Source organism: Oryx dammah, unplaced genomic scaffold (assembly GCF_014754425.2).
Source record: "Oryx dammah isolate SB20612 unplaced genomic scaffold, SCBI_Odam_1.1 HiC_scaffold_5, whole genome shotgun sequence".
In the NCBI taxonomy this organism is placed as follows: Eukaryota; Metazoa; Chordata; class Mammalia; order Artiodactyla; family Bovidae; genus Oryx; species Oryx dammah.
Genome location: NW_024070189.1, coordinates 68,407,799 through 68,419,742, shown reverse-complemented (window position 1 = coordinate 68,419,742; position 11,944 = coordinate 68,407,799). Strand labels below are relative to the sequence as shown.

General features: G+C 37.5%; 1 protein-coding gene and 1 pseudogene across 1 annotated transcript; one reads left to right on the top strand and one right to left on the bottom strand.

The window, feature by feature from the left end:
* The first annotated feature begins 6,094 nt into the window (after positions 1-6,094).
* Positions 6,095-7,063, top strand: LOC120864519 (olfactory receptor 6M1-like). Its single transcript, XM_040241587.1, has one exon. It carries the CDS (start codon positions 6,095-6,097, stop codon positions 7,061-7,063), a length of 969 nt encoding a protein of 322 aa, XP_040097521.1.
* Positions 7,064-8,173: 1,110 nt separating this feature from the next.
* LOC120864518 lies at positions 8,174-9,117 on the bottom strand (annotated as a pseudogene).
* Positions 9,118-11,944: the final 2,827 nt, after the last annotated feature.

Genomic DNA, 11,944 nt, shown 5'->3' with positions numbered 1-11,944 from the left:
TAAGGGATTCTTGCCCATGGTAGTAGATATAATGGTCATCTGAGGTAAATTCACCCATTCCTCCAAGAGTGTTTATGGCATACCCAGGTCTGGTACACTCAGAGCCCCTGTCCCTGAGGCAGGCCACTCTTGACCTGAACCTCTGCAGGAGACACTCAGACACACAGCTCTGGCTCAGTCTCTGTGGGGTCTCTGGGTCCTGGTGTGCACAAGGTTTGTTTGAGCCCTGGAGTGTCTCTCCAGGGTATGGGGTTTGATTCTAAACATGATTTCACCCCTCCTACCATCTTGTTGGGACTTCTCATTTGCCCTTGGATGTGGGGTATCTTTTTTTGGTGGGATCCAACATTCTCCTGTCAACTATTATTCAGCAGTTAGTTTTAATTTTGGAGTTCTTGCAGGAGAAGATGAACACACGTCCTTATACTCTGCCATCTTAAGGATATCTCATTAAATTCTTCTCATGCTTGAAACTTTCTGCTTTAGTCTTCTGCTACCAACCAAAGGAAACTGTGCTCTCAAAGGGCTCCTCACCCTTTGGAGAGCCATCAGGATCTCAAATCACCACAAGATCTTTTCAAGGTCAAGTTGTCCATCATTTCAAATTTTGCTGCAGGTTTCTTTTCCTTAAACTGTTCTGCAGGTCAGAAGTCCTAAACATCAAGGCATCAGCCATGCTGTCTTCCTTCTGCAGGCCACAGGGGAAATTCATTTCTTCACTTTCTACATGTTCTAGAGTTGCTTGCACTTTGTGACTTGTGGCCCCTCCCCCAGAGAGGTGGTTATGTGCAAATGAATTGTCTAGTCAATGTAGGCTTTGAGTTGGAAAGTGGGTATGATCAAGACTCAGCACACATGCACGCATGATCAACAAACTGAGAAATTCTTTAGAAGCTTAAAAAAAAAGAATAAAATGGATTATCCCTTGGAGTTTTTATACCCATGTTAACAGATTGATTTTAGTCTAGTAAAATACATGTAAGATTATTGACTACTAGAAATTTAAGTTTAAAAATGTGCTATTTTCAGTCACTTATTTTGGTAGAAAAATAAAAATATATATGGAAAAACAAAATGTAAACAAAATTTGTATTTTAATGTTGAAAATTAAAAAACATTAATGAAATGTTAAAGTGAGTGAATACACGAGGGTTTCTAAAGCTAGATGCAGCATCACTACAAATGCCACAGATATTGAAAAGGTAGCATGATACAGCATAAACTTTATGTCATTTTAATGATAACTTTGATGAAATTAACATGTGCCATGTGTAAGTCTCTTAGTTGTGTCTGACTTTTCACAAGAATCCTGGAGTGGGTTGCCATGCTCTCCTCCAAGTGATCTTCCTGACCGAGGACTCAAACCCATGTCCTTTATGTCTCCTGCATTGACAGACAGGTTCTTTACCCCTAGCATCAACTGGAAAATTGACATTTTTTTTGCCAAAAAGGTCATAATAATGATACAATAGAAAACATTACTTTGACTAGCAAAACATCTGCAGAAGAATTTATATATCCACATGACTTCATAAGTGAAATTTTGTAAATATTATTAAGGTTTATTTCCCTTACACAAATTATTTCAGGAAATAGAGGTAAAAGAATTCTACCCACCCATTTATGAGCTCAAAAAGACCTATAATAGTATTGCAATTATTATAAAATTATGAAATTATATTATAGTATTACTATAATAATAAAGTATAATTTTAACTGAGAAGGCAGGAGGAGAAGGGGTTGACAGAGGATGAGATGGTTGAATGACATCACCGACTTGATGGACATGAGTTTGAGCAAGCTTCAGGTGTTAGTAATGGATAGGGAAGCCTGGCTTGTTGCAGTGCATGGGGTCACAAAGAGTCAGACAGGACTGAGTCACTGAGCTAAACTGATAACTGAGAAGAGCATGACAAAATCAACAGCCAAAGAACAATAATCTTCATAAATATAGACAAAAGAGTTCAAAATATAAGCAAACATGATTATGTCTTCTATTAAAAGGCTAATATATTGTACATTATTGATACATATTTAAGGAGTGAAAGTTTAAGTCTTAAAAAAATCAATCAGTTTATTATTTACATGAATAAATGAAAGAAACCATATGATCAACTAAATAAATATATGAAAATAATAAAAGTAAAAATATATTCACAATAAAACCATAATAGGTATGAATAGAACCTCCCTTAATGTTGCAGCTATTAAGTGTATAGTACACCTTTTGGGAAAAAAAAAAATTGATAGCAGGGAAGTCTTTATTTATAGAATACACTTGGCAGGATGTATTGGGCTGTCTAGGATTCCTTATAGCATATAACACTTTATGTATTTATTGACTAGGACTTCCTGGTAAATGTCATGCAAATTAAAAATGATATGTTTATACAGGGCATGTTTCTTTAACCAAATCTTTGTATTCAATACATGTGCTGTGATTACACATATTATACAGAAGTATCATATATTAAATTGAGTTGGAAGGATGCCTTGATATATATAGTACTTCTCTGAAAACTTCATTCAAGAGCTTCGAGTTCACCAGGAGACTTAGAGGTAAAAAAATCTCAGATATTTTTGTGTTTGAAATTATACATTAAAAAAAGGTACTAAATGAGATCGCTGGGCTTTCTAAGTGTAATTTGACAAGTCAGTAATTTGTCTTATCTCACTTGAAACTCAAAATTATACCATGGAAGATAAGAAAGAAAGAAGAAATAAAAATTAAGGTTGATTTAAACTTGATATATATAGAGATGTTAGTAAAATGGAAGGCCAAAAATATATTTCCCCCACAAAGACAGAAAGTTAAAAATAATATAGGGGCTAGGGAAAAATTGAGAACTCTAGAGGCCAGTTGAGAAGCTACAACACAGAGGATGATGTAAAATCATGAAAGGATTCAAGCAAAAGTGGTAGGAAAATTCAGAGCATTTGCATGCTTATTTATGATATTCCTCTACCTAAGGAGAATAGTGAAACTGGGAGGAACCTTGTATATCAAGATTCCTTCTTCTGGATTGAAATAAATAGGGGACTGTATGTTCAATGTCTTCCTTGTCTGGAGGCAGCCCAAGAAACTGGTTTATGTGCAGCCTCAGTGTGCTCTTGGGCCTTGTGGCAGAGTTTGGAGGCAAATACCACTGCAATTTATAGCTACCTGTAGTTTTAGAAACAAACACTAAATAGAATAAGAGATCAGAAAAGGTGTCTGAGGTTCTAGAAACTTTAGGTGTGATGAGTGGTGAAGGTCTTCAGTTGCTTAAAGCCAGTTTATAGGGACTTCATTCAACTGGTGTTCCAGAGGTAAAGAATACACCTACCAAAGCAAGGAACCTGGGGTCCACCTGGTCCAGGAAGATTTCACATGTCGTGAGGCAACTGAGCCCACACACCACAACTACTGAAGCCCATGTGCCCATTCTTTTTTAATAATTTTAATATCAGACAAAATTTATATTTAATATAATTTTTATTTATTAATTTTGTGAAATTTGACTGACATTTGGTATCATTTTTATTTATTAATTATATGAAAGAGCATAAGTCAGTGTAACAATATGGTCTATGTCATATAGTTTTTATGAAGTTAAAAAAGATATAAGTACAATTTTTGGAAGAGTTTCCAGGACATAGCATTCAATAAATGTAGTTGGTGATTATGCTGCTGTTACTACTGATAATGATAAATATCAAGATCCTTCTCATGACCTGATGCCTGTACATGACATTATACAGTAGTTAAAAGATTGAGTCTTGAGCAAAGCATCTGTAATGGTTTTGCTGGGTTTAATGTGTTTCTTAAAGAAATTGTGTTTGTAAGTTCTCACTTTTCTAATTTGGGGGCATTTTTACTTTTCTTTTAATTGGATTTTTCTAAATAAATTATTCTCTGGAGGCTATTGTACTAGTAGAAACCCTGCCCTTAGGGAAGCAGAAATAATGAACTCAGACTTCCCTTCCTTTTCCAAGTTCTAATAATCTACAGCTATACACTGGCACTTCATAGTTGTGAATCATTCATTCCCCAACAAAGTATTTAAAAATTCACATATCAATATTGTTGCAATCGCCAGACTTTGTTTCTTAACTTTCTGAGGCTGTCAGAAGAAGGAAGTAAACTATGATTCCAATCATAGACAAAACCCAAATCATGAAGTTACAAAGGAATACCTGGAAACCATGCACTTGAACATTCATAACAATTTTGAGGTATGCTTCAGCAGGTCAGGTGAGAATTTACCATATTCTTTTTTAATTGATACTCTGCTCACATTGCTTTTGGATTCTTTGTTTGTTTTCCCCAAAACTATCATTTCCTCCTGTTCTATCTCTTCTTTTTGTTTAGACAAGCTTAAAGCAAAATTTTGAAATTGATTGAATAAATCTTTATTGTTTCCAATTGAGTTTGAGCAAACTCCAGGAGACGGTGAAGGACAGGAAAGCCTGGCATGCTGCTGCCCATGGGGTTGAAAGAGTCAGTCATGACCTAGTGACTGAACAACAACACCACCTAAATCTTTAGCTTATGCCCTGCATCACTATAGCCTTTGAGATGCCCATCAATTGTTCATATTCAAATCAACCATTTATGAGACCACAAGAAAGCCTCTTTCAAGTAATATACTGCAGTTACTTTTTCCTTATTCATCAAATCCATCAATATTTCTTTTTCTTGCAAGATTATAGGAAAGTAAACTGGTTGCTGTGTTTCATACCAAGCCACTGTACATATTGACAAATTTAGTTCATATTTATTTAAATACTGAATTTGTGTTATTGTATTAAGAGTGGTCATTGTTAAGAATCATAGTGCTTTAACTTTAATTTTGGTCCAACTTATTCCTCTTACTCAAAAAAGTGTAACATACATGAATCATATATTTAGCTGTTTCTTCATTATGCAGTAAATAATAATAAAAGTGAGTAAAATAATAAGCTAATAAACATTTAGGATCAGAAAAAAATGGTTAAAAGACACAAGGTATTGTCTCATTTCTAATCCTCTTATGTAAATTTTAGTTCGCTTCTGTCATGCTCATCCATCACATCTATTGAAAAGTAGCAACAAAAATTCCCACTTATATAAAATTAGCCCTATCATAACCTATCAATATAAATTTTTATGTGTTTTATGATTTGGAATTTGAAATTAGCCCTGATTCAGACCTTTATTTTTGCTTATCCAAAATATCAGCATAGCCATCCAGCAAAATCACCTTCTCTCCAACAAGTGTCCTGTTTTCTCTGTGCTTTTGGCCTTGTTTTCTAGTATGAAGAATACAAAATTATGCTTTCACTACTTCTCTTAGGAATATTCAAAATTCAAAAGTTTCATTTTTCTACTCCCTCCTGGCTGAGTATTTGCTCTGTCTCTGTGAATTCTAAGAAAAATATGATCAATATTGACAAGTCATTTATTTAAACCTTTCCCTTACTCTTTAAATACCTGTGGAGTTTCTCATTTGCTATAAGATGTGATTCTACATGGAAATTACATAAAGTTGACTTTATAGTGGCCGATCTAACAATACAGTGGCTGGAACTTGTAAGTCAAAAGTAATGAATGTATTATGTAATCATGTTTAGTTGTTTATTTTAGCATTTTTATTCTCAATGATAAGCCAGCTTTAAAAGACATTTTGTACATATATAACAATATAGAACTAGACTTCATTGCAACTTTTCCAGCACTCTGAATTGCTTTACACCTGAATGGATTAAGGACACTGTGATATGTTTATCCCAAAGGACACTCTATGCATCTGTTCACAAGACTTGTGGATAACTAAATTCACTAAATTCTCTACAATGAGGGAAACTCACAGGTCTTTCAATAGGATATTTATCATAATCTTATTGTGAACTAATTCAACTATTATGAGTGAATTTCACACTTGAACTCTTACATCTGGCACAGTTTATCTCAGGAGATGTTTATACACTGGAAAAATAATGATTTGTTTTTATTGTTTTTCTTCCATAAAAAGAAAATATAGTTAAAATCTATATGTGGATTATTTCCAAGATTTAGATACAAAGGCCAATCATAAACTTCTTTTTTTATTATGCCAGGTGGAAGTGAGAAATTATGGATCAAAGAAACAAGACCATAGTCACTGAATTCATTCTTCTAGGATTTCAGAATGGGAAAGAAGTAGAAACTCTTCTTTTTTCTGCATTCCTGCTTATGTACATGACATCTCTGATTGGCAACACCATGATTATCCTTTTGGTGTGTGTTGATTACCGTCTGCACTCACCCATGTATTTCTTTGTAGCCAATCTTTCTTTTCTTGAGGTTGCAATTACCTCCACGGTGATGCCTAAGATGTTAGCCAACACATTTTCTCTCACCAAAGCAATATCCTTTGTGGGATGTCTTACACAGTCTTTCTTCTACTTTCTCTTGGGATCTACAGAATTCTTCCTCTTGGCTGTTATGTCCTTTGATCGATATGTTGCCATCTGCCACCCGCTGAGGTATGCCATCATCATGAACAAACAAACATGCATATCATTGCTTCTAGGATCTTATGTAGGTGCATTTTTGTCAATTTTGGTCTCATCAATATTAACTGCCCCTCTGCCCTTCTGTGGGCCAAATGTAATTAATCACTTCTTCTGTGATAGTGCTCCTGTGCTAAAGTTGGTCTGTGCAGATATCTCTCTGGCTGAGCTGGCTGACTTTGTCTCCTCTGCTGTGTTGCTATTGGGTTCCTTGCTCCTGACAGGAGTGTCTTACACATATATTATTATTACTATCTTTAGAATTCCCTCTGTCCAGGGACGACAGAAATCATTCTCCACCTGTGTTTCTCATATCACCATAGTAACACTTTACTATGGAAGCTCCATCTTCATCTATGTCCGCCCACAAAAGGGTAATGTGATGGATGTTAACAAATTTGCCACAGTGCTAAATACCATTGTGACACCAATGTTGAATCCTTTCATCTACAGTCTCCGAAATGAGAAAGTGAAAGATTCCCTGAGAGACGGTGTCAATAAATATGTGCTTATGCTAACAAATTTAAGATCTTTAAAATCTCAAAAATGATATCTTTACAACAAAGATATCTTCATGTCTGGCATTAAAGTTATTTTATCATGCAATTACTTCCAAATTAATATGCTCACATAAGGAAGGACTTCCTTTGTGGCTCAACTGGTAAAGAATTCGCCTGCAATATGGGAGACTTGGGTTCGATCCCTGGGTTGGGAAGATCCCCTGGAGAAGGAAATGGCAACCCACTTCTCGACTCTTGCCTGGAAAATCCCATTGACAGAGGAGCCTGGTAAGCTGCAGTCCATGGGGTCGCTAAGAGTTGGGCACGACTGAGCAGCATTGGAGAAGGAAATGGCAACCCACTCCAGCAAGTGGAGAATCCCAGGGATGGAGGAGCCTGGTGGGTTGCTGTTTATGGGGTTGCACAGTGTCGGACACGGTTGAAGTCACTTAGCAGCAGCAGCAGCAGCAGCATTTCAAAATTCTTAGTTGAACGTGAAGTACAATCCATCATTGTTACTATAAATCGCCAAATTGTCTCCTGTAAGAAACAAGTAACTTTTCCCCCATTTTCTTACACTATTTATTTCCTTTACTGTATAATATTGTTAGGCAAAAATGCAATAGGGCTCACCAGATGGATTCCATTATGCAGTTCACTAATGCTCCTTGCTAAATCCTGTTTTCCCTATTTGATATGAAAAGCTTTTAAACTTCCATTCTTTTCTCTGCTAAAATGCCTAAATAATCTACATTTAGAAGAAAAAAGAAACATATTTATAATATGCTTAACCTTGGAGTCTCCAAGTCAGGGTCGTGGAAGAAACTGTTCCAAAAACTATCCTTCTGTAACCCAACATGTCCACACATCACAAGTCCTTATCAAAGTTATGGGTTCAGTTTTCACATTTCAGGTAATAATTCTGCTCCCTGCCAGCCCTTAAACTTTACCTGACAAATATTGTCAGTCTCATGCCAGGCTCTTAAGTCTCTCACATTTCCATTAATACCCAGCAAACAACAAAATATATCCTCTTATCACAGTTCAATCCCACGTGAGTATCTGTAGCCACTGTTTCGATATAATCATATTCTGAAAGCCAACTGAGTGTCCAACAGCAGCAAAGGTCCTCATTAGGATAGACATGCTTGGGTCAATAATTAGTAAAGTTTGGTTTTTAACTGCATTTTTTGGTCAGTTGGGCTGAGGAGAGCTGGACAGCTGGGCAGAGCTGTACAGCTGGAAGTGAGCTTCCCCATCATATTCTGTTTTGTTTTGTTTTTTTTTTTTTGGTATCACCTTTCCACCTGTGAAGTGCAACACCCCACTACCAAGTGCAGTTGCAATTTCTGACACTTTGAAGCATCAAGGAGGCCAATCTGACCCTTCACCTCTCCTCCTATGAGTGCGCCTGCCACAGGTAGGGCTGCCAGCTTGTATTTTTCAGCCTTCCCCCAGGTTTTGGTTCCCTCTTCAACATTCACAGCAGCACTGTTGACATGATCTTCAGTGCTGTCAATCTTCTGCTGAGAATTCACTAGGAGAGAGAAAGCAGTGTGACCAGTTGGTTAAGTTCAATTAAGTCCACTTCTAAGGTCTCCCATGATTCTGCAGCATTTTAATCTTGAGGAGTTTCAGGCAACACATACATCTGAGTCATACTCTGAGGATCAGCTTCATCTTCAGTAGTGTGAAATGTTCTCAGTCATGGATCTAAAGAAGGCTGTAATAAAGTTTCTTCATCATTAAATTGTTTCTTAAGTTCTTCTACAGATTCTAGATGGAGTTGGAAAAATCCTGCTGTTGCAGCTGACACATCTTCAACAGAACCTATCATTCTCTTTAGAAGTCCTAGGTCACCCTTTTGGACTTTCAGACAAAGCTTCTCCATTCCTCCAATATTGCAGCAGAGTTGCTGAACTGTACGTCCTGCATTGACATGCTCTTCGTGTAACTGGTCCCATGTTCAGCACTTCTAATATTTCTCAGTATTTATCTGGCACTTTCGTAACATCTCCAGATCTGTTTGGATTACCATTTTAGTAAATTTCTCGATAGCTGGTTCAAAAAGGCATAATATCACTTTTTCTTCATCTTCAGACATCCTTAAAATATGTTATGCTTCTCCTACTTGCAATAACTGTCTTCTCCACTTATGCAGAAAAACCTCCCACAATGGTGCTTGAGGCTGGTAGGTAGGCATGGCACAGATGTGGGGGCCAAAACCAAGTAACTTTGAAAGTATTCTGCTGGCATTGAAGGTAGTTTAAATGCATAAATCATAAAGATACTCTTCTCATATACAGCCTCAGTTTTTGACCATTGAATACTCTATAAATGATCCAAGTATGTCTTTAGTCTGTGATTAAAAAACCCAGATATAAAGAGCTACAATGATCTGTATTTATTTGTCAATTAGTGTCAGCTTCTTTATAATCAATTTTCCTAATTCCTAGATATTAATTTTCTGCCCTCCATTTCTCTGACTTGAAAATCTTGACTGTCCATCTTTTAGTAAAAATAATGATTGATAACAATATTTTCATTTATATTAAAACAATAACTGTTGTTCCTCAGCACCTAGCATAGTACCTGGTACATAACATTTTTCAATAAATTTTTGAATATTAAAAATATTGTTGTCTAAAATATCTCAAATACTAAAGGAGTATTAAAAGCCTGTCTCATTCTACCTCCATCCTATACCAATTCACTGTACTGAAATTATTAGAAATGTTCACACTTCAGAATGTCAGTGGTTGCAACCACTCTACCTTACTGGTGTCTTGTCATCTTACTGGTAAGTAATCCAATTTCAAAATGTTATTTTGAGAAAAATGGAGCTGAATCCAAAGAGAACTCTTACAGCCACTAGATAATAGGGCTATCTTATCAGCAGGACAAGGTAATATGCCAATTTCTGTCAGTCACTGATGAAGAACTGAGTACAGAATATATCAGATCTTTGGTGCTATTATTCTGCTACACAGATGGGTACAAGAGGCCATTAACAGCTTTCAGGCAAGAAATACTGGTATTTGAATGAAAGTTAGCTTGTATAAGGGACTTCTCTGGTGGTTCAGTGTAAAGAATCCACCAGCAGTTCAGGAGACACAGGAGACATGGGTTCGATCCTTGGGTTGGGAAGATCCTCTGGAGAAGGGCATGGCAACCCATGCCAGTAGTCTTGCCTGGAAAATCCCATGGACAGAGGAGCCTGGCAGGCTACAGTCCACAAAGTTGCAAAGAGTCGGTCATGAATGAGGAGACTTAGCACATTTAGACATAGCTTATATAAAATGAAGTACTGTAGTTCTTCAATGGTTTCATCTATTTCTTACAACTATGCTGCTGCTGCAAAGTTGCTTCAGTATGTCCGACTCTGTGCGACCCCATAGACAACAGCCCACCAGGCTCCTCTGTCCCTGGGATTCTTCAGGCCAGAACACTGGAATGGGTTGCCATTTCCTTCTCCAATGCATGAAACTGAAAAGTGAAACGGAAGTCACTCAGTCGTGTCCAACTCTTAGCGATCCCATAGACTGCAGCCAACCAGGCTCCTCCGTTTATGGCATTTTCCAGGCAAGAGAACTGGAGTGGGTTGCCATTGCCTTCTCCGTCTACAACTATGATATGTGTTGAAAAGATTTAAAATTTTCCAGGGAATGAACCACCCATTTCTCATTTGTATTCTTCCAATCATCCAAAGAAAAAAATGAATATCATTTTAGATCTAATTTTTCAGAGAAAATCAAAGGGCAAAACGTTTTTATCTCATTATATTAAGCTAGTATACACTTGTGAAAAGTGAAAGTGTTAGTCACTCTTCATGTCCTACTCTTTGTGACCAAATGGGTTCTAGCTAAGCAGGCTCTTCTATTCATGTAATTCTCCAGGCAAGATTACTGGAGTAAGTAACCATTCCCTTCTCCAGGGGATCTTCCACATCCAGGGATTTAATCCAAGTCTTCTGCATTGCAGATAGATTCTTTACCATCTGAACCACCTAGGAAGCCCAGTGTACAATTGTAATCTAAATCAAATAGGGATACTTCAAGAAGAGGATGTTAAAGGATAATGGTGCACATTAATATGGAGGCAAGTATTGTAACAACAATTTACAAAGTTAAAAATTGAAGCATGTAGAAAAGCATACAGAAAATCTAGATGGCTAAATAGAATAATATATTTTGGTTTAATATTTGATGTTTATTAATAAGGGAAGTAATTTATCACTTTAACACAAAAGGAGAAAATAAAATGTATCATCATCTCTAAAGAAGATAAGGCGTTTCAGCCTAAGATGGCGGAGGAATAGGAAGGGAAGACCACTTTCTCCCTCACAAATCCCTCAAAAGATCATTTCAACGCGGAGCAAACTCCACAAAACAACCTCTGAATGCAGGCAGAGGACATCAGGCAACCAAAAAAGCAGATCATTGTCTTCAAAACCAGGTAGGAAAAAATATAAAAGACGAGAAAAGAGACAAAGGAGGTGGGGAGGGAGCTCCGTCCCGGGAAGGGAAGCCCGTCCCGGGAAGGGAATTCTAAGAAGAGAGGTTTCCAAACACAAGGAAACACTCTCCCTGCCGAGTCTAAGGCGAGCCTTGGAAACACAGAGGGCAACATAACAGGAAGGAAAAACGAATAAATAATTAAAACCAACAGATTACGAGCCCAACAGTAACTCCCCCAGCGGAAAAGCCGCGCAGACGCCTGCAGCCGCCGCTAGCAAGTGGGGGCAGGGCAGGGAAGCGCGGGAGCCGCGGGCTGCCGCGCTCGGTAAGAAGCGGGCAGAAACGCCCCACGCGTAACCAGAGCGAACGAACTTGGGCGAGCAAACCAGGCTGGGGGATAGCTACCACGCGAAAAGCGCGAACATAAGACCCCGCCAGGACCGCACATAGAACAAAGGACTGAACGGAAATAGC